Source organism: Seriola aureovittata, chromosome 24 (assembly GCF_021018895.1).
Source record: "Seriola aureovittata isolate HTS-2021-v1 ecotype China chromosome 24, ASM2101889v1, whole genome shotgun sequence".
In the NCBI taxonomy this organism is placed as follows: domain Eukaryota; kingdom Metazoa; phylum Chordata; class Actinopteri; order Carangiformes; family Carangidae; genus Seriola; species Seriola aureovittata.
In genome coordinates, this window is record NC_079387.1 from 4,763,747 (window position 1) to 4,784,630 (window position 20,884).

General features: G+C 40.5%; 8 protein-coding genes across 14 annotated transcripts; 3 read left to right on the forward strand and 5 right to left on the reverse strand.

The window, feature by feature from the left end:
- Positions 1–2,044: 2,044 nt before the first annotated feature.
- Positions 2,045–3,194, reverse strand: LOC130165337 (gamma-crystallin M2-like). Of its 2 annotated transcripts, none has more exons than XM_056370529.1 (3): positions 3,177–3,194; positions 2,462–2,704; positions 2,045–2,317 (listed from the first exon to the last, which is right to left on the reverse strand). In XM_056370529.1, exons 1-3 carry the CDS (start codon positions 3,192–3,194, stop codon positions 2,045–2,047), a joined length of 534 nt encoding a protein of 177 aa, XP_056226504.1. The 2 variants fall into 2 exon arrangements, with proteins under 2 accessions (XP_056226504.1, XP_056226503.1); XM_056370528.1 differs by lacking the exon at positions 3,177–3,194 and adding an exon at positions 3,041–3,076.
- Positions 3,195–4,011: 817 nt separating this feature from the next.
- Positions 4,012–6,028, reverse strand: LOC130165642 (gamma-crystallin M2-like). The gene is made up of 3 exons (XM_056371088.1): positions 6,001–6,028; positions 4,539–4,769; positions 4,012–4,157 (listed from the first exon to the last, which is right to left on the reverse strand). Exons 1-3 carry the CDS (start codon positions 6,026–6,028, stop codon positions 4,012–4,014), a joined length of 405 nt encoding a protein of 134 aa, XP_056227063.1.
- Positions 6,029–6,128: 100 nt separating this feature from the next.
- LOC130165338 (gamma-crystallin M2-like) lies at positions 6,129–7,463 on the reverse strand. Of its 4 annotated transcripts, none has more exons than XM_056370530.1 (3): positions 7,455–7,463; positions 7,116–7,344; positions 6,129–6,487 (listed from the first exon to the last, which is right to left on the reverse strand). In XM_056370530.1, exons 1-3 carry the CDS (start codon positions 7,461–7,463, stop codon positions 6,192–6,194), a joined length of 534 nt encoding a protein of 177 aa, XP_056226505.1. In that variant the 3' UTR covers positions 6,129–6,191. The 4 variants fall into 4 exon arrangements, with proteins under 4 accessions (XP_056226505.1, XP_056226506.1, XP_056226508.1 ...); XM_056370531.1 differs by having other exon boundaries at positions 6,129–6,467; positions 7,102–7,344; XM_056370533.1 differs by having other exon boundaries at positions 6,129–6,446; positions 7,096–7,344.
- A 1,498-nt stretch (positions 7,464–8,961) lies between these two features.
- On the reverse strand, positions 8,962–10,500 carry LOC130165224 (gamma-crystallin M3-like). The gene is made up of 3 exons (XM_056370283.1): positions 10,486–10,500; positions 10,100–10,348; positions 8,962–9,243 (listed from the first exon to the last, which is right to left on the reverse strand). Exons 1-3 carry the CDS (start codon positions 10,498–10,500, stop codon positions 8,962–8,964), a joined length of 546 nt encoding a protein of 181 aa, XP_056226258.1.
- Positions 10,501–11,154: 654 nt separating this feature from the next.
- LOC130165222 (gamma-crystallin M3-like) lies at positions 11,155–12,165 on the forward strand. The gene is made up of 3 exons (XM_056370281.1): positions 11,155–11,163; positions 11,343–11,609; positions 11,887–12,165. The coding sequence occupies exons 1-3, from the start codon at positions 11,155–11,157 to the stop codon at positions 12,163–12,165; spliced, it is 555 nt and encodes a 184-aa protein (XP_056226256.1).
- A 1,645-nt stretch (positions 12,166–13,810) lies between these two features.
- LOC130165223 (gamma-crystallin M3-like) lies at positions 13,811–14,918 on the forward strand. Its single transcript, XM_056370282.1, has 3 exons — positions 13,811–13,822; positions 14,033–14,275; positions 14,646–14,918. Exons 1-3 carry the CDS (start codon positions 13,811–13,813, stop codon positions 14,916–14,918), a joined length of 528 nt encoding a protein of 175 aa, XP_056226257.1.
- Positions 14,919–16,765: 1,847 nt separating this feature from the next.
- On the forward strand, positions 16,766–17,875 carry LOC130165225 (gamma-crystallin M2-like). Of its 3 annotated transcripts, none has more exons than XM_056370285.1 (3): positions 16,766–16,774; positions 17,277–17,519; positions 17,606–17,875. In XM_056370285.1, the coding sequence occupies exons 1-3, from the start codon at positions 16,766–16,768 to the stop codon at positions 17,873–17,875; spliced, it is 522 nt and encodes a 173-aa protein (XP_056226260.1). The 3 variants fall into 3 exon arrangements, with proteins under 3 accessions (XP_056226260.1, XP_056226259.1, XP_056226261.1); XM_056370284.1 differs by lacking the exon at positions 16,766–16,774 and adding an exon at positions 17,099–17,107; XM_056370286.1 differs by lacking the exon at positions 16,766–16,774 and having other exon boundaries at positions 17,250–17,519.
- A 302-nt stretch (positions 17,876–18,177) lies between these two features.
- LOC130165226 (gamma-crystallin M2-like) lies at positions 18,178–19,852 on the reverse strand. Its single transcript, XM_056370287.1, has 3 exons — positions 19,829–19,852; positions 19,448–19,690; positions 18,178–18,484 (listed from the first exon to the last, which is right to left on the reverse strand). The coding sequence occupies exons 1-3, from the start codon at positions 19,835–19,837 to the stop codon at positions 18,209–18,211; spliced, it is 528 nt and encodes a 175-aa protein (XP_056226262.1). The 5' UTR covers positions 19,838–19,852; the 3' UTR covers positions 18,178–18,208.
- Positions 19,853–20,884: the final 1,032 nt, after the last annotated feature.

Sequence of the window (20,884 nt, forward strand, 5' to 3'; positions counted from 1 at the left end):
TCCCATTATGCCATGTAAATAAATCAAATCCAAACAAAATTCAAGAAATACATGTCTACCTTTGACTGAAAACAACAAGATTCTCAGAGGAATGTAGAATATGACAAATGTAGTCTCAAGCTCCAATTTAACATTTTTGGGAATGAAGTTGAATTGAATTCGATTTGAAATATATTTTTTTGAGAGGCAGACGTCCTGTCATTACAGAGTCTCTCCTAGGATTTAATAGTGCGGAGGATCTGAAGGAGGATTCTCATATGTGGTATCTCTCAGGACACATTTGTTGAAGTGTATTTGTACTGTAATACCTCTCCCAAGACACACACGTTGTCGTTTTGCAACCGTCACACGTTTGACAGATTTAATCCGGCATCACACATGACTGCCTGAACGTCCATTCATCTCAGTGGGTGGCACAGCAGCTCCTCCACTTTTAATTCCACTTTGGTCTCTTTCCACTTCATTACCAGTCGCTGCAAAGAGATATCACCTGATTATGTGTAAATCTGGAATGCAGTGGCTGGCACTGGGGTTTCTCTTTGTAAACTCATAGTTGTAGACTGTGGATGGAAATCTACAGTATAAAAACGCAGCAGTTTCAGAACTTTGGTCTAAATTTGACAAGGAAACTAAAAGTCTTAATATTCAGCATCAGCACAGATACAATGTAATGTTTCTCACTGAAAGCTGTTATTTATTTAAAACATCCTCAACCTGTAATGCAGGTGCTGTATCTTACACAGTCTTGAGAAAGTTCAGGAGACTGACTATATTTAGACCCACTAAATATACAGTATGTTCAATCAGTATTTCAGTCTCACTTATGTTCTTCTTTGACTTGGCACTCAACGCATCTGCAGTGAGCACAGGAAACCCTCTTCCTGGTGCAGTATTATGACTTCAGACTGAATTACCTGTTCAGGTGGATTGTTTTTTTTTTTTCACATGTTGCACTGATTGTTCGTGCCCTACTTGGAATCTGCTTGATCAGCATCAGGAGATGCCAGAACGGATCTGTGTGTGTGATAAAAGTTGCAGTTCAAACATCAGCTGAGCTCAGCGCCTCAGTTACTGATTTGCAACGTTTCCTGTTTGCCCGGCCGTCACGCGTCTACTACTATGTACATATCATATCACTGATTTTTATTCTTCCGTTCTGGAAGATCAGCATGGATGATATCATCTAACATGTCCTTCAACAGGAAATTAAACATTACACTTTCTTATCAAACGTGTCCACAGGTTGTGTTTATGATGATGTTTTTTCTTCTGCTCTCTACTGCTGTTCTATTGCCTTTTTTTCCTCTGCATCTCTTTTATGGTTTTACTTGCTGACATTCTAAAATTGAAATACTAAATATGATGTGTTATCTTCTTTTTTTTTTGTTGGGGGGGTGACAATTATTTATTGCATTTCATAAAGTTTATAACACATGGTGTGAACAAGTGGTAAGGGAGAGGAAGCAAAGAAAAACCAAATGCATAAAACAGGCAAAAGATATAATTATGAATTTAGTCTATTTATCAGCCTCCTGGTTGTTCTGTCCTGTCCTGTGTAATGAAGCTCTTACACCACTAGATTGTGCTTATACCAGCCTCCTTTACATCCTGACGGCTGGATGACTCCTACACACTACATGTTTTGGCACAGGCTGCCATCTGAGAGAAATGGCTGCAGACAAAGCATAGGTCCATGTTGGTGAATCCTCCTGAATCATCACAAATGGCCAAATTTCCAGGAAATATGCGATGGATATTCATGGTGGGCTGAGTTTCAACAAATATCAACATCTAATAGGTATATTCATCTAAGAGTCTATTAATGGTCCCCTGAGGATGAATCCCATAAGGCTCCACCATCACAACATGTTCAAATATCTACTATGGGATGTCTTATATTTGCACATATTTGTTGTTGTTTTATCATGAAAAAAAATCACACCCATTCTGCTGCAGTGTCTCTGCTTTTATTTGCAGGTAAGTTCAGTTTCTGGAGGATGAGTGGTTTGAGATTGTTTGGAGTAAGGTGTGGTCTCAAGTGTGTCTACATGTCCACAATACGTCTAATGGAGCCCACAGTTGGATGAAGGGCCCCCCATTCTGCGTGTCGTCTGTATTCACCCTTTTCCAGCAGGTACTGGCGCCCCCTGTAATTTGGATGCTCGTAAAAGACCCAGGTGCCGTCCTGGACGTGGGCCGATTGGACGTCACGGTATTGCCAGCGGTCCAGCAGGTTGGGCAGGTCTTCGCTAAACTCAATCATCTGGCCGCTGAAATCTGGACGTTCGTAGATGCGGATCCTGTGCCTGCTGGAAGGCTTGAACATTAAACAACACATGTGTTAACTGGTGAGCTCAGAGGTTCTGCCAGGTATGTTTTGTGAACTTTGAACAAAGCCAGGCCAGTTATTTCAATTTTACATATAATCAGTGAGGTCATGTTAACCCGCCCCAGGACTTACATATCTGATAAGGCGACAGGATCGGATGGTGTCATTGAAGCCGTTCCAGGTCTGGTAGTTGGGGTACTCTCCTCTCATGAGGACATACTGGTAGCCCATGTACTGGGGTCGCTCATAGATAACCCAGGCCCCGCCCTCCACCCGGATGGAGTTACAGCGGGTGAAGTGGGAGCTGAGCTCAGGACAGTCACTGCTACATTCATAGTAACGACCCTGGAAGTTTTTGTCCTCATAGAAGAAGATCTGCAAGCAGGAGTCTGAGTAAGAAGCTGTCTGGGCTAAGGCGATACAGATATCTGCTTCCATGACAACTACTATTTCTACCATTAACTAACTTTTTTATTTGTTTTTACCATTTGAACTATTTTATTGTCTTACTGCTCATGTTTCTTGCCCTATTCTACCGTCTGTTGCATTCCCAGATCTCATAAATTAACTTGGTGAGTACAATAATTATTACTGATAGGAAATATGGTGGTTCCAGTGAGTTCCACTGACCCCAGGTGGCCAAAACAACCAATTACTGCTTTAAGGTTTTGATTACATATCATTACAAGAAAAATTAATAAACCATCCAGCTTTGTCAAAGAGCAACAACAGCATCTCACTGATCATCACTCTGAATATTAATGAACATTTACAATCCACCAGTTAGTGTGACGTGTTATTATACTGTACAGATATACACAGATATATACAGGATTACAGTACTCACTTTCCCCGTGCGCTCCATAATCACCTTATGTTTCTCTTCACCCAATCAAATTAAAGCCACTCATTGACACTGTATGAGCAGTGGCTCACTTTTATATGAGGCCTGATGAAATGCATCGCCAGTGGAACAATTGTCATTCAAATGAGCTCTCCATTAACTTTGGCACATTAGCTGACCCTGCAATTGTTTCAGTACATGGCCTTTATATGTGTTGATGCAGAAACTCTAGAAAAAGACTGGGCCAAAATTATTGCATTGAATAGTGTTATAAGTGGTTATGTTGCTGTTAGTTCAGTTTTTCATTTACACTACTTTCCATATCACTTTTATTATTATCTTAGAAATTAGTGGAAATTTTACTATTTCTTGCCATAATACTGTTTTTTGTATACAATACACATGTTAATGTTCATTTGTATTATGTTACAATATTATCTTACAGTATATATGGTACATCTGGATAATTGTAATTATCATTTCTGTTGTATTTGTTTCTTTGTCTATATTATATATAATTCATTTTATTAAAGCATTTTATTTAGTTTCCTGTAACCCTTTTAAAGTTAGTTTTATGTCTGTGTCACTTAGTCTATAAAAATATAACTTTTTTTGAGTTATATGTTAACGAAGCTCAAAAAATATCAGCTCATCAGATCATTGGAATATATGTACTCACACACTCAACATATGAAACAGGTTCAAATAACTGACCAAAAAACAAAACAAAACAAAAAATGCATATAAGCAACAGTATATTATTTTTGTGTTATGACTTTATTTCAAGATGTACAGTATGCAAGGTGTTATACTGTAAGGTATTATAAAAAATACATGGTTAGTGTTCCTTAACCCGGTGGACGGATCCTACAGAGGGCTGCATGCCCCCCCACTCAGAGTACCGTCTGTACTCGCTCCTCTCCAGCAGGAACTGGTTCCCTCTGCAGGTGGGAAGCTCATAGAAGATCCAAGGACATTGACCATCTGTTACGATGAAAGGCTATAGAGGAAAAACTGTATTGTTGTTTTCTAACGCAATGTTTTGAATGGAGCATGCATACACTCAACAAATACTTCTCTTTAATAATATATCAGAGGAGGTAAAATGAGTTAAGGAGAGACAAAAGTCTTGTAGAACAATACATTATATTTCAAGACTCCTGTGGAGGTAGAGGTGGAGGAGCTGCAGCTTGACAAGTGTCCACATTGCTTTCTTCTGTCAGCCATTATGTTTCAATATGACTCAACCAGGGCTGCAACCAAGCATTGTTTTTTATTAAGTCACTAATCATTTTTGCATAAAATTAAAGTCACTAAAACTAAGACTTCAAAACTCAAGATACATTTTTTTCAACAGCTTTCAACCTATCTCATGGTCTTCATGGTGTTGCTTCATGTTGAATGTTGTGTAGTCTGGATACTGTCTAGGGCTCAGCACATACTGGTAGCCCATGTAGTTTGGTCTCTCATGGATTACCCAGAATCCTCCCTCCACTCTGATGGAGCTGCAGCGGCTGAAGTGCACGTGCAGCTCGCTGGAGTCATTGTTGCACTCGTGGAAGCGACCCTGGAAGTTTCTGTCCTCGTAGGAGATGACTCAGGAGGTTATGTTATGTAATGTTCATTATATATACGCATATGGTTTGCATATATTTATTATTATCTATATCAAAAATATGAATAAGTTGTATATGTTGCACTAAATATGGGCAACAATGTGAAACGTGCGTTAATATCAATAAACGTTTGGTATATGAAACATTAAAGCAGCCACCTCCAATATTCTCTTTGTACGCAACAAGAACAATAAAGCTCAGCACATGGCTTGCTTTGTGTGGCGGGGATTATTCAATCAGCAATTCAAATATTTATCCAGGCTTGTCCCACATTGTTCTGATGCAGTCAATTCTGTTTCCCTAAACAATGCAAATGCAAAGTGCAAAGCGGCCCCAAAGCCACTGGATGCAGCAGAGCGTGCTGACAAAAACAAATGAAATGCTTTGAGCTGAGTCAGTGACACAGCGGGAATGCACTAGAGACTTTACAGGTGATAATGAATCATGAACCTGGACACTGAACACTGAACCTGGAAACTCAAGTTCCACTTACTGCTATTAAAAAAGCAACAAGTCCTCTCAATGACAAAACAAAATACATTGTTTGTAATTGCGCTGCAGGATAACACACGTCTGTTTTACCGCCTGATGCCCCTCTCAGCGGGACGGCATCATTTGTCCGTGCCTTCAAAAATCCTTCACAAATCACTGCTGCAAAAATTCTCTGAGCTGACAGCACTAAGGCTAAGGTTTGGTTAGGTTTAGGGAACAATTGTGGTTCCACTCATTTCAAGTGGACAAGCATCATACTTCCTTTAATTTGAATGAATCACAGTAGATATGCAGTGTGTTTATATTTATGAAAACACAAGCAATATCAAATTTTTTCTTTGCCAAGAACAATGCTCCTGGTGGCTTCTGGGGAATTGTGCAGCTTTGTATGTTCTGAGAGGTGACGGGACACATTTTAATTTCTGTTTTAATGCTATCATGCATGGAGCAGTAGAGGTCCCGAGATTGCTCTGATTCATCCTTTCTCTCTGGTTGAAGTTGTACAAATCATTGAACTGAGGTGCGATAGTGTTTGTTTGGAATAAAAATCTTACTCTCCTTATTTTGTAAGGCAGTTATCCAGAGAAAATTTTTATGTGTTATCTCAATTTATCTCCTCACAACTACTTCAACCTTGTCTTTTACTGCAGTTTTTATCTTATTGCTATTTCATGTTCTGAGATAAGTAGACTGCGATCTCAAAAAATGGCTTTATCTACCAAAGACGCTGTAGTCTTCCATATTCATGGCTCAGTAAATCAAACCAGTTGTCTAGCATGTGATATATTTACAGAAAAACCATAAGAACACAGTCAGAGTTTGCTTCTCATTTATTGATTGTGTCGTGTCAGTGTAGGCATCTGAAAAGGTCTCAAATCACTTCCTGGTTCAGGCTCAATCTGAGGTAGAGTTAGAACTCTGTGATCCTGCGGAAGGAGCCGACGCCAGGCGAGGACGCCCCCCAGTCGCCATGCTGGCGGTATTCGCCCCGCTCCAGGAGGTACTGGTGCCCCCTGTAGTTGGGGAGGTCGTAGAACACCCAGACACCATCAGTCACCACACAGGAGTACGCCTCACGCAGCTTGTAGGTGTCGTACACTGAGGGACAGTCGTCGGAGCACTCCACCATCTGCCCTTCGAAGTCTGGCCTCTCGTACAGCCTCAGCTTCCATGCACTGCCATACACCTGAAAGACACAAGAGTGTTCTCCTGAGACTGAACTCGCTGTTTCAATACCTCACTGTGAAATACAAACCTTTACCTATGCATGAATGACCAAGCAGCTGTAAAGAGCTTTGCTTGAATACAATCATCTGACATTAGAAACACTGTCCTCGCAGGAACTGATCAAAGAGGAAGTAAAGAAGACTACAAATCTGATCAGATATTCAGTGGTAGCTGGCGTTACATTGGTGCGCAGGACACATTTTGATCAGTTCCAAAAAAGTGCATCTAGGATTTTTACTGGTTTAATTAGTGAGTGAATGTAAGTCCAATATTCACCCTCTTTTTTTAGCTCTGTTTTGGTCTACACCAACACCTGAGAAACATATCTGGCTCTGTGACTCGTAGATGCTTCACTTTATCTAGTTTTGGCATCTTTTTGAGCTTCCCTTTAAACAGTTGCTTGGTTTATTTATTGGCAAAAGCTGCTGCTGCCTGTATGTTTAGTCTGTTGGCTTCACAGTGTTCACAAAACTTGGTCTTGTGCCCTGGTGCATTACAATCTTTCTGTTCAGCGCATATATTTTGCAACATATTTTCTATGACTATACAGTAACCTAAAATACTCCTGAGGAAACCTGAGTGAGGACTCTTACATTCTTAATGGCGCGGCAGGATTTGACGCTGTCACTGAAGGCCATCCACTGCTGGTTGTCGGTGTACTCCCCAGGGCTGAGGATGTACTGGAAACCCTTGTAGTTGGGCCTCTCATAGATCACCCACACACCGCTCTCCACCCGGATGGAGTTGCAGCGGTTGAAGTACGTGTGCAGGTCGGCACAGTCGCTGCTGCAGTTGTAGCAGCGACCCTGGAATTTCGTCTCCTCAAAGAATGTGATCTGTGGAAAAAAGTTGAGAAATGTGAGCACTTTCCGAAACTAGACATATATTTACTCAATGAACAAAGGTTTTTTTTAAATCATACTGGTTGTAATAGCTTTTATCTCACCTTCCCCATTTGGATGCACTGTAATCCTCATTCTTTCCTGCAGCCCCATCATAGTATTTATCGATAAACAAAATGTGCAGAGTGTGGCAAGTCTTTGATACCCAAATGAGGGAGATTTACATATCAGCAAAATGGCTTGGTGCTGTTTGATTTGCCTTTGTTCCAGTCTGATGATGACTCTGTATCAAACACATGCTGGAACAGTGAAGGCAGAGGGGTCAGTGTCAGACAGTGATGGAAAGAACTTTGAGTTGACAAAAAAATATATACATCTTATGGTTTCATCCAGGCAGTTAACTTGCTGAGTTAAATGAGATTTTCTTTGTGAATTTAGAGACATCCGTTACAGCTGTTTCATGTGAGACATAAGACTAGAAATAACACAAGTGTAGAGAAAGTAGTTCCCCTTATAGATTTGCCAAAAGCTTATTTATCAATTTCAGGAATGGAATGGACAAACTCTCACAAGACACACTGTATTTATCCTCGTCATCATTTTTGTTTTGGTGCAGAAGTGCTTTGGCATTTTGGTAAATGGGTAAACATGCAGTCCTGGGTAATTGTAGCTCATGGATTTTGCCCGTTTTCTTTGCTTTTGTTGAAAACATTTTTTTCTCCTTCCTCTACAGAGTGGATCCATAATAACGGAGCATCATGATATGCTTGTAATGGCCAATTAGCAAATTTGATGCTCCAAATCCTTTAACTTTAACAGGCTAATTAGCCTGGAAGCAATGCAATGTATTCTGAAGTCATCAGCGAGCCGAACATCAGGGTAGGTTTTTGTCCACCAATGAAGTTCTTAGCATTAATTATATAATGCTAAAATAATGCTAATGCTATAAGGTTTTATAAACAGAGAATTGGACTAGATAAACTTCTTAAAGTCATGTCTTTTAAAGTAAACAAAACTCTCTGAAGAGACTAAAAAAAAATGTATCCCCCTACCTCTGTTTGGTATCATCCTGAAACATTTTCCCCATCCACTGCCATTAATGCCCAAGCCTGTCTAGTGTTTTTTCTGTTTTAGCCCATTACAGATCCTGTGCACAGTTTTTTTTTTGTGTGTGTGTATCATTCAGGACAGTATGATGAACATCAGCTCACACAGATTTGGTTTAAATCACAGAGTTGCAATCAGTGACTGTTTTGAAAACTTGCTGGTACGCTGAAGTGCTTGTGGGGAAACTCCTTTGAGTCAGCTGTTGAGCCCTTATACTGGGAGATATAACATGATGAGCCCTTTTACCACCTTCCTGTTGACTTATTGTTTCTCCTGTGGGCTTGATTTTTTTAATGAAAAAGCTTTTCACACCTCACTCAAATACCTGAATGTCAGAGCTTCCATAAACACAGTGGCTAAATTTTCACTTATGGATGCTATTTCAAATTGCAAGTTGTGAATGGCTGCAAAATTATTATTTTGCACTAAAATGACATGCGGACATTAGAAACACTTGATTTCAGCTTTGCTTTATTTTTTCACAAAGTACATTTAGAGTTGGAATTAGCAGGAGTCCATGATGCGTCTGATGGAGCTGAACCTGGTCATGTTGTTCATCCCCATCTCCCGGAGGTTCCTGTACTCTCCTGGCTTGAGGTACAGCATCCTGCCTCTGTAGTTGGGCTGCTCGAACATCAGCCAGTGGCCGTCCATCACGTTGCAGGACTGGCAGTCGGACATGCGGAAGCGATCCATCATGTTGTCGCAGTCGTTGTCCATCAGCTCGTGCATCTGGCCCCCGAAGTTCTCCCTCTCATAGATCCTCATTCGGAAGGGTCCCCTGTGCTGTGGATGAAGAAGCAGCGGGGAGATGACTGTGAGACTGGTGTATGGAAGCATTATTATCTCATGGTTTCGAGATAATTATCATGAGAAAACAACTGCAATGATAACATGATAATTATTGGTGATCTGGGCATAAGAGAGACTGCAAAATGCATATTAAAATAAAATAAAATATAATATTTATTTGGTAAAACTAGACCATCTGTAAAACTGCCATAGGATCAAAATCACACTTTGGTGTCCGATCTATGAAATGGTGCAGTAAAAAAATTCTAGAACAGAAAAGAGTCTAAATTATTCTAAAAATGATCACAGACTAATCATGTTGTTACACGTTTTATATATTTTATATATATATATTTTTTTTATAAGTGTACTTTCACTACCCATTTTGAGCTGGCAGCAGCCTTGCACAAATACAATTTATGTCAGAAACATTTGCACCTAATTCTGAATTGAATTTTCCAGGAGCTTTTAGCAGTCTTCAGTGAATGGGACCTGCTCGTGTCATGTTCGTGTCACTGAAGTTCAGTGCTCTGGCACTCGGTGATGACACACGAGCAGGTTCCATTTGCTGAAAAAGGATGCGAGATATGGTCAAAAGCTCTGGAAAATGCGGAGTGGCCCTCGATTTTATGTTATTGCAGATATGGTTTGCCTTTTTGCATTTGCTCAACTTACACATTTGCACTGTTGACCAATAGAAATGTCAATGTGTTAAATCTAATGCAGTGCGATAGAGATTTACTGCAGGTCTTTTTTTAGTTGTTTTTGTCATCAGTGAAGCAGCTTTCTAGTTCTGTCTAGAATTGCAACTATGTAACTGCGACTGTTTGTGTCAAACTCGTCCACCTACCGTGGGGATCATGCGACAGGATCTGATGCAGTCGCTCATACTGGTTCCCATCAGGCGCTGGTTGTCTGGATACTCGCCCCTCCTAGCCAGCATCTGATGGCCCATGAAGTTGGGCTTCTCATAGACCATGAAGAGGCCGCTCTCCACCCTGCAGGAGTTACACCTGCTCAGGTAGGAGGTGAGCTCAGGGCAGTCGCTGCTGGTCTCATAGGAACGACCCTGGAAGTTCCTGTCCTCGTAGAATATGATCTGCAAACAACAATGTAAACTGTGCCTCAAACAAATATCTCAATGTCTTGTTTGATGTTTTCCAAGTCCACTACATTATAAATAAATATCATCATAAATTAATTTTTACTAAAAAATCTTTTGAAAGTTTCACTTACCCTTCCCATGGTCATGATTTTTGTGAGCTGATCTCAGATGTACAGTTTCAACGTCGACCCTTTTCCCTTTTTATACATTGCACAGCCGTCGTGTTTCCACATGATTTGTGCTGAAACCTTTGAGTCATCACTCTATATTGTGGCACAGAGCAGCAGTATAGAGTGGGCAGACTTTACTGGGACAGAATCTGCAACAGTTATTGAGGATTGAATATTGGGTTCTATGCTTGTTTCCAGCAACTTCAACATTTTTAACTCTGCAAAAAAGCCTTCTGTAAAAATCTACATGGTGAGAATATCAGATCTAAAGATAAGAGTGAACTTTGTCATAACACTAACGGCATTCAACAAATTGCGAGAAACACTGTAGAATCCACAGAACAACAACGTTTTTGGCCTTGTATCATTCGAAAATTGCAATTAATAATACGTCATTTCAAGAACATTTGGCTTTTTCCATGACCTGACATGACCTCCCTGTAATGCATTCAACATACAATAATGACTATTGAGGTGTGTTGTAAAAAGAAAAAAATGAATGCATGCCCACGTGAACCTCATGATGAGTCATGATGTTTCACACAAAGGTGTGCAAGGTAGTCTGCTGCTGATAGTCTATATAAACGTGACGCTGGGTTGGCAGCGTTTGTAAAACCTAAAACCGTCAACATGGGCAGGGTAATATTCATCATATATTTGTATAATGTTAAAAAAAAAAATACAGTATGATGCAAACTGTTGTGAAACTGCATTGTAACAGAAAGCCTTTTCCATCCAAGTAATAAATCTTACAAGAGTCTCATTGTGGGATATTGACGTCTAACAATTGTACATTTCCTGTATGTTTTTTGCTGCAGATTATTTTCTACGAGGAGAGGAACTTCCAGGGTCGTTCCTATGAGTGCAACAGCGACTGCTCTGACATCCACATGCACCTGAACCGCTGCAACTCCTGCAGGGTGGACAACGGGTGCTTTGTGGTGTACGACCGCCCCAGCTACATGGGTAATCAGGTCTTCTTGAGGAGAGGGGAGTATTCTGACTTTCAGCGCATGGGGAGCATGATGGGAATGATGGGCATGGCTATGATGGATACCATTCGCTCCTGTCGCATGGTCCCAATGGTAAGACATTTGTGTACAACTTGCTATCACAGTCTGGTTGGTTGTTAGTCTCCTCTTCCAAGACACTGGGTTTGAATTAGACATTCGTGGCCTTTGTGGAGTTCTGATGGGCCTGGATTTCTTGTTACATTCTTGGTTCTTTTATAAAATGGAAACCTTAAATTTCCTGTGATAGATTGGAGGACCCTGCCTTCTTTGGCCAAACCATTTTTGTTCCAGAACAAGAGAGGTGGTCTAGAAAATGTGTGTGCTATAATGTCTCGTCTTCCTCCAACAGCACAGGGGACAGTTCAGGATGAGGATCTATGAGAGGGAGAACTTCACAGGCCAGATGCACGAGCTGATGGACGACTGCGAGTCTCTCCAGGAGCGCTTTTACATGTCCGACTGCCAGTCCTGCAATGTGATGGACGGCCACTGGCTGATGTTTGAGCAGCCCAACTACAGAGGACGCATGACCTACGTGAGGCCGGGAGAGTACAGGAACCTCCGGGAGATGGGAATGAGCAACATGACGAGGATCAGCTCCATCAGACGCATCATGGATGTGTGCTGATTGCCATTCATTATGAGAAACTGTGGGTCACAAATAAACCATATTTCGAAGTATCTCTTTTGCTTTTCTTTGTGTGGAGTACAACTGCAGCACCATTTTAATTCCTGAATAAAGCCATTGACTTATATAGCCTGGAATACTAGTGCATCCAGTAAATTGTACATACTGTGCTCTGTGCACTTTGGCAGTCGATTCCCCCCCCAACTATCCAATAGTACTGATGCTCCATAATGCTGCTGCTGTTGCTACACTGGTTGTAGTATGTCACTCGCAGCCAAGTGAAGTGAGCACTAAAACATCATGAGGGTATTACCAAGACTGTCCATTGTAAACATCCATTACAAGCCATTACATCACAGCACTACAGAGTCATTTTGTGTACATAGTTTTGCAGTGGACAATATGCCATAATATATTAATCATAATATAATAATAATAGATATTTGGGTGCATTTCTCCTTTGCCAAAACTAAAAAGACAAGAATAATAAGATACCGTTTTGTCTTTTAAGGAGTAAATATCATTATTCTGTATCATAGTCGGATTCTGGTTCAATCTCCAGTGCCAATACTTAGTGTCGCTGGAGATGGACAGCACTTCACTGGAACCACTAGTAAATGTAACAACAACATAGTGATGAGGTTTCAGGTTCTGTAGTCTTACCAGTTAGTGGAGCTAAAAATGCTACGTTTGCCCTGAGGGTAGTGCTAAAGGAAAGGCGATGGGGTTTTTAAAATTAAAAGCTTGAAACTCCTTCAGAACATGAACGTACTCAGCAAACTGCACGTTCGATTATGAGAACCCTGTGTACGAAGTTAACGTTATGTCCAGAGGGAAGCTTGTGAGTTTCCACAGTAGAATATTGTCAGCTGTTGGGCATAGTGACCCACATTAGACTTTGTAAAATGGGAAATTTTGGCTTCATGGTGACACAAGAGAAAAGATCTGGGGTCATTAAAATATTGGGCAAGGGTGATATTTAAGCAGACAAAGAGAACACTATAAATACTGATCTTTGCATACAGATCCTAAAAGCAGGGCGATGTTCATTTGGTGGTAATTACCAGTAATGGAGGAAGTATGGAAGCATTAAAGTCAGGGAACTGACTACACAGCAGTATCTATCAAAATGTTTTTATTACATTAGCCACCATAAGGTCATACCACGCAGAGTGAGGCTGTAGCAGCAGAAATCCTGAGTGCAATGACCAGAGGAAATGTGTGTTTCATTGCATCTTCTTTTCATTTGCAAGAGGAGGATTGTATTAGGCCTATATTCTCTTCCTAAAATTACATATTTTATCTTTCAATCAAGGTATTTGATTCAATCTTGCATATGTCTGTGTCAATCTGTTATATATGGTTCTAGAAACAGATGTCCTATAATGAAAATGATGGCGCAAAACAACAAAAGTAATGCACTAACTAGAATTTGCTTTGTTATTGTAAAATCCACATCACTACTGTTTAATCACTACTGACTGCAGTGTTCACAGCTTTGATGTATAAAACCGTAGGGACTTCCATGCTGATAAGCTGACTCAGTTATTTCATACAATTGAGGGGGCAGATTCTTTTCATGTCACATGATGCATAAAAGGCAGTGCACCAGTGAGATGAACAACAGAAATCAAATAGCTTGACCATGAGTGGAAAGGTAATGAAGGGTGCAGGACACAGAAACTAACTGATACATATACTGCCTCAAGCTCAATAATATTATGTACCAAAATACTGCAGCAAATAACATCTGCCATGCAACACTGTTTCTGTTACTGTTGCAACAAACATAGAACTTTCTTGTATGTTTCGCTCTGGAGATTTTTCTAACGTTGGACCCAAACACAATCTGTGTCTTTCTCTCTAGATCATCTTCTTCGAGGAGAGGAACTTCCAGGGCCGCTCGTATGAATGCCTCAGCGACTGCTCTGAGATCGCCTCTCATCTGAGTCGATGCAGCTCCTGCAGGGTGGAGAGCGGGACTTTCATGGTCTATGACCAGCCCAACTACACTGGGCTGCAGTACCTCCTGACCACGGGAGAGTATCCCGAGTATCAGAACACCATCGGCTTCAATGACTGCATTCAGTCCTGCCGCATTGTCCCTGTGGTAAATATGAGTATGATATTGCCAACCAAAATATAGAAAGTATGTACTGTAGTATAGATAGATATGTACATGGTTTGACTCACCAGAATGAGATGAGAAGAGAGACAGTGTGTCTTGGATGTGTTCAGACATGCATATCACAGACACTAGAAGCAGAGAGAAAATTTAATTCAAGCTAGGGAGTAAATTTTTTAGTGTTAAGCAGCTACCGATGAGTTGCATTTCTATACTCTACATTCCTAAACAGGATAACTTTTGAGATATAGAGAAAACTTTCAGATGAAACTGATACTGAGTTTCTCATTTTCACTACTTTTTCCCACAGTTTTCTCATGTATCTCATTCTATTTGTTACGTGTTCTTTTTACAGCACAAGGGACCCTTTAAATTGAGGATCTACGAGAGACCAAACTTCGAAGGCCAGATGCATGAACTGACTAATGACTGTGACTCCATCCAGGATCATTATCACATGTCTGACATGCAGTCCTGCAACGTGATGGAAGGCTACTGGCTGATGTTCGAGCAGCCAAACTTCGAGGGCAGGATGTTTTACCTGAGGCCAGGAGAGTACAGGAACCTCAGAGAGATGAGCAGTGATGACCTGAGGTTCAACTCAATCAGACGCATCACAGAATCTTAACTGTCTCATGACTTATATTTAGCTAAGAAGTTTTGCAGATGCTTTGTTTTATTAATATAAACAAGTTGTCAAAGTGAGAGGCAAAAAGAAAAAGCCTTGTTTTTATCCTGAAACTGTGATTTGTGCATTGTTTGCATGTAGTTCCAGTTGTACTGTGCAATCCAGCCACGATGAATTTACCTCTTTTACTGTGTGACGCGCACAATAAAATGATTTGCAGCATATCTTTGTGAATTATTTCTGAACACAATTCCGATAACTGACTTGCCCAATTGGTTGTATTCAGTTTCATGAATAGATAAACATATAGTTAGTCCATGTTTCCCATATATCCACTCATGCAATACTAAACGTGAGGTTATTTTCCTGAAACTTGGCTAAAATCCAAATACAAACATGGGGTGAAAGTGTATAGAGCCAATTTACAGAACCCCAAATGTGAATATATAACATCACAAACACAACTATACATCACCCAGAGAATATTGTTTTATATTTGAGGTAAAACTAAACCCCCCCCCCGCTCAGTATTTTTGCAGGTAATAATCAGAAACTGTACAAAATATGCACTACAACATGTCTATTGTAAGGAAAATGAAGTAACTTAAATGCCTACATTTACCAATATTTCATACATTTTTGTTGAAGCAATTAAAAATGCTGCATTCATATTTGCAGAGGTTTACATGCACCCAATTCCACTGTTGTAATTACAGTGGGAAAAGCAATTAAAACGGGGAGTTCCTCATAATAACGACCATCACACAACAACAACACCGCCTCCATGTCGTCTACAGTTTCCACTGTACTGAATACCAGCACTAACACTTTACTGTTAACATCAACCACAGTAACAGCTACACATTATGCCATATAACTGACAATTTATAGACATTACACAAAGTATATAAACAAGGCCAATTATGACATTTTAACCTGTTTTTGCTCCATACATCTATGAGGTATGGGGTTTCTGCGTAATATAAAATATAAAAGATTTATATACAGTTTAACAAGGTAGTTTACTTTAAGTGCACAGTGTGTAAAAGACATGCATCGGCCCATACTGCATGTGCCTGTGTCTACATTAGGCAATGCTGCTTTTAAGCATGTGATGGCATCGATCATTCGTCCACGTGTACTGCAGAACATATACTACACTGATTAGTTTGCAGATGTTTTAACCAGACAAAATCCACATAATATGTTAAATTTGTCAAGACAGAATTTACTTCAATTAAATGTCTTGATCCACGTGCTGTTAATAGCCGTTTACACTTGAAGCTGCCGCTGCTCTGAGTTTAAAATCTGTCACGTGCAGACTCTACTGAAATAACATTCTAGAGCTTAGTCCATAGAATATATCAACAATATGGGTGATTGAAGCCAAACAAAAGCAAAACTGAAAGAACTAGAATCTCTGTAAAACAAGTTGTTGCTGACATAAAGAAAACAATATTCTCTGATTAGTAAATCTTATAAAAGGTGCTGCCGTGTTTAGAGGAAAAGGCAGTGGTTGTGTTCACTTCACAGGACAGGAAAGTGGCATCATGTTGAATATTCAAAAGAACATTTGCACTGTTCAAGTCAAAATGTGTCATGAAACATAAAAAAGGAATGCGAACCAAGGCCCGCATCTTTGGTTGTATTCTCACTGTTATGACGGAATCATTACAGCCTTGGCCATACAGTATGTCCAGTGCCTCAATCACCTGCATTAAGAGGGATTTCACATGTTGTATAATATTATGTGTTCTGTTGCACTAAGATACTAAAGATATACGTTAGCTGGAGATGGAGAAATTAACTTTGTAACTAAATAAATGAACTTCTCTCTTATATCGTCTATGTCCAAAGTCAACCGCAAAAGTCATAAATACACAAGTTCATTAAAGTCCCAGATTTATTGACATTATTCTATACATATTTTTTAGTTTCTTTGTACATTCAGTGAGTGTTCTATCACTAACCAGAGCAAATTCAATGGGTAAACCTCTGCTGAAAGGAAAAAAGCTGATTTGCTTTGTTGACCACGCAAAACAAAAAAAGTTGTTCTGCCAGAAAAAGCTGACGAGCCCAGTCATTGTTCTGTATCACAATGACACAGGTCATCCATGGGTTATAAAGGCAGCGTGGAGCCCTCGGTTGCTGCTACAGTGTGACCAAGGTTAGCCGACACAATGGGCAAGGTAAGGCTGCTTTTTTTGCTCTGTGGTTTTTGTGCTTCTGCATACCTGCGAGGATTACTCAGCCGAAACTGGAAGCATGTTTTTTAGGTGGTACAGCATGCATATTTTCCTTAATTTGAACCAACAATGAGCTAAAATTACAAACATCCCTCGAATGATATGTTTCCAGATTATCTTCTACGAGGACAGGAACTTCCAGGGTCGCTCCTATGAGTGCAGCAGCGAATGCTCTGACCTGCACTCCCACTTCAGCCGCTGCAACTCTATCAGAGTGGACAGCGGTGACTGGATGGTCTATGAGAGACCCAACTACATGGGCTACCAGTACTTCCTGAGGAAGGGCGACTATCCAGACTACCAGCGCTGGATGGGATTCAACGACTGTGTGCGCTCCTGCCGTATGATCCCCATGGTAAGCCTCAGTTGGGCATTTTTAAAGTTTCTTTTAATATTTTTCACTGCTCTAGAGGCAAATATATGACCTCATCTTTTATGCAGCACCAAGGCTCTCACAAAATGATGATCTACGAGCGCCCAGAGTTCGGAGGCCAGATGATGGAGCTGACTGATGACTGCCCCTCCCTGTACGAACGCTTCCATTTCAATGACATCTACTCCTGCAACGTGATGGACGGCTACTGGATCTTCTACGAACACCCCCATTACAGGGGACGCCAGTACCTGATGCGCCCTGGCGAATACAGGAGGTTCAATGAGTGGGGAAGCATGAGTCCCAGGGTGGGATCCATCAGACGCATCACTATGTGAGAAAATCTGATGTTTGCACACTGTTTATGTGAAGTACAGCCAATAAAGTACTGTCAATAAATCTATCCAATAGTTCTATGTGCTTCTGTTTTATTGAGGCTCTTCGAGATGTTCAGTGCTTTGAAAGTGGAGAAATCAGTACATGAGGGTTTAGACTAATAGTGTAAAACAAAACCTTCCAGAATATTATTATAAAACTATTATTTCATGGGTGGATCACACGTTAGGGGAAAGGGACTAAAACACAAACACATAAGTACAGAGGCGCATACACACAGTTTAAGCCCAGCATGTTTATTGAGAACAGAGAGAGGAAGAAGGTTCAGAAGACTTCTAGTTGAAGTCAGTGATTCGCCTGAGTGAGCCGATCCTTGGACTGGCACCGCCCCAGTCGCTGTATCTGCGGTATTCACCGGGTCGCAGGTAGTAGGTTCTCCCCTTGTAGTTGGGCTGGTCGTACAGCAGCCAGTGGCCGTCGACCACATTGCATGAATTAATGTCAGACATACGGAGGCGGTCCTGGACGTTGGGGCAATCGTCGCTCACCTCCTGCATTTGGCCGGCCATATCTGGACGCTCATACAATCTTATTCTGTAGGAACCGCGATGCTGCACAAAGAACAAAATGTATGAGTCAAACTGTTTTAGTTTTGTTTCATTATTGTGTTGTACTGTCGTATTTTTGGGTGATTGTGAACATGTGAAATTCATGAATAGTCCCTAAGTGTAAATACCCAATTATCTAATACTATTTGCAGGTTAACACATACAGTTTGTCATGGTTTGCTATGGCAGACACTTTTTGTTAGTTTTGTTTTGGAGTTTTTGCACTTCCTGTTTTATTTTGTAATTGGTTTCCATGTGTGTCAGTGTTTTTGCTTCCTGTCTTGGTCCTGTGTCTGTGATTGTCTGCCCCGCCCTAATGTGTTTCACCTGTGTTCAATCACCCTTGCCTCCCTTGTCTATATAGTCCTTGTGCTTCCCTTTGTCTGTGTCGGTTCGTCCCTTTTCAGTTCCGGGTTTGTTCACGTCTGTTCATGTCACGTTCATGCCATGTTCATTTTTGGATTTTTGTTTAATAAACCTGCCTGCCCCGTCTCCCATGTGTTAGCTGCATTTGGGTCCTACTTACCTCGCAAAAACCCTGACACAGTTATACAAAGACTGGTTTGCAAAAGTAGTCTTGACCAGAAGTTCTACCTCAGCCTAGAGTTTCAGTTTAAGCTTCATGGAGTACCAGATGGGCGGAGTTTAACCAGCCTGATCTAAGCTCATCTTCCACCACAGCTCATGATATTTTTACTCTGGGGGATTTCAATCAAACGTGAGTTTTTGAAGATTATGTCCCAAAAGTCTCTCAGTTTTAAGACTTTGACAATCTTTAAGGTAAGCATACTATTAGCTACTTTTCATGTTCATTACAGACATCTATTACTGAGTTTTTTCCCCAAATGTTGTGTAAGTTTAGTTTGATACATACAGATTTACATTCAATATATTTATGTAAACCTCCTGATATCTGTTGACATCCATCCCTGCATACTCTTTCTGTACCAGCTGGATGAGGCTTACCATGGGAATCATGCGGCAGGAGCGGATGCAGTCGTTAATGCCGATCATGCGCTGGTTGTCGGAGTATTCCCCCCTGCGAAGGAAGTACTGGTGGCCCAGGTAGTTGGGTCTCTCATACACCATGAAGCAGCCGCTCTCCACCCGGATGGAGTTGCAGCGGTTGAAGTAGGGGTGCAGGTCGGCACAGTCGCTCATGCACTCATGGTGCCGACCCTGGAAATTTCTGTCCTCGTAGAATATGATCTGCAAATATATAATATAAATATATATATATATATAATATTTGCATTGATTAATTATTAACTCCCACTTTGTTAAAAACATCTCAAAGCTTACATGTTTCCATTCTGTATTTTCAGTAGCAACATATAATTAGCTTACCTTTCCCATTGTTATTTTAGTGGGGGCCAGATGGATGCTCAATAGACGCTCTCTGTACCGCTGTCCTTTTATATAGTTACTGTGTGATGGCACAGCATAAAGTATTGTCATCCAAATAGGTTTCATAACACAAATCTGGTTATGTATAGCGATGCACCAAAGTGTGATGAGTTATTGTTGTCCTGTTTTCCCCATGTTCATCACTATTCATCAAAACACCACAATGTGAGAGTGACCCTGGGGGCACTGTTCACAGTATCAGCAAAACAACAGGCGTCATTTGTGTCCTTTTCACTCAAAAAGATTGCTAACACTATATGCCAGGGCCAGAACGTGCCTCGACCGCTCCCACAAATTATTATTAAACCATACAGGATTATTTCAGATGAAAAGATAAATTAATTTATCCCTCAGGCTGCTTGTATTTTAAGCACTTTTATCCATATTTACTACAGTGAATCTCAGATAATAATGTGTCATACTCTTGGTGTTCAATTTTTTTGCAAGATATGTGACTAGCATAAAAGAACCAGTCGACCACTGGTCCAGGCTGAATGTCGCTACAACTATTAGGTTGAGTGCAATGAAATTTAGTAAACATTCATGTTTCTCGCAGGATGAATTTTGATCCTAACTTTCCTTGCACCATAAGGAAAAATTATCATTGATGACCAAATAATGACATTTCCATCCGCCTTAAGCACTAACTAACTTAGCAATTTCATTATACATGCTTTAACACTGACAACATTAACATCAGCATGAGCAATGCAGTTGTGAGCATGTAAGCTTGCTGACTAGCAATTAGCTCAAAGCTCTGCAGAGACTTGCTAGCTTGTGTTCGCTCACAGAAACACACCAATCACTGCTATTATTCAATGTGTATTTTTATGCCTTGTACCAAAGCATTTAGAGCCCAAGCTACCGTTATTTTGTACTTTAATTTCTCTTGATCAGGTGGGCCTGAAGTAATTACATAATATACAGTAGCAGGCAAATGCACTGTAAACAGACCACGCATTTCATCACCTTAAAGAGTTCAACGATTAGTAATAA

Coding starts and splice junctions, on each gene's coding strand:
- LOC130165337 (XM_056370528.1), bottom strand. CDS start 3,076: ATGATCAGTGAGATGCTGTTGTTGCTCTTTGACAAA. Junction 2,705..3,040: donor TGTTGTTGCTCTTTGACAAA/GCTGGATGGTTT, acceptor TCCTGCTTGCAG/ATCTTCTTCTATGAGGACAA. Junction 2,318..2,461: donor CCTGTCGCCTTATCAGATAT/GTAAGTCCTGGG, acceptor TTAATGTTCAAG/CCTTCCAGCAGGCACAGGAT.
- LOC130165642 (XM_056371088.1), bottom strand. CDS start 6,028: ATGAATATGGAAGACTACAGCGTCTTTG. Junction 4,770..6,000: donor GGAAGACTACAGCGTCTTTG/GTAGATAAAGCC, acceptor TAACCTCCTGAG/TCATCTCCTACGAGGACAGA. Junction 4,158..4,538: donor CCATGAAGACCATGAGATAG/GTTGAAAGCTGT, acceptor TCATCGTAACAG/ATGGTCAATGTCCTTGGATC.
- LOC130165338 (XM_056370530.1), bottom strand. Junction 6,488..7,115: donor TGACAGCGTCAAATCCTGCC/GCGCCATTAAGA, acceptor CAGTCTCAGGAG/AACACTCTTGTGTCTTTCAG.
- LOC130165224 (XM_056370283.1), bottom strand. Junction 9,244..10,099: donor CCTGTCGCATGATCCCCACG/GTAGGTGGACGA, acceptor CTTCATCCACAG/CACAGGGGACCCTTCCGAAT.
- LOC130165222 (XM_056370281.1), top strand. Junction 11,610..11,886: donor CCTGTCGCATGGTCCCAATG/GTAAGACATTTG, acceptor TTCCTCCAACAG/CACAGGGGACAGTTCAGGAT.
- LOC130165223 (XM_056370282.1), top strand. Junction 14,276..14,645: donor CCTGCCGCATTGTCCCTGTG/GTAAATATGAGT, acceptor TTCTTTTTACAG/CACAAGGGACCCTTTAAATT.
- LOC130165225 (XM_056370286.1), top strand. CDS start 17,262: ATGATATGTTTCCAGATTATCTTCTACGAGGACAGGAACTTCCAGGGT. Junction 17,520..17,605: donor CCTGCCGTATGATCCCCATG/GTAAGCCTCAGT, acceptor TCTTTTATGCAG/CACCAAGGCTCTCACAAAAT.
- LOC130165226 (XM_056370287.1), bottom strand. Junction 18,485..19,447: donor CCTGCCGCATGATTCCCATG/GTAAGCCTCATC, acceptor TTCTTTGTGCAG/CATCGCGGTTCCTACAGAAT.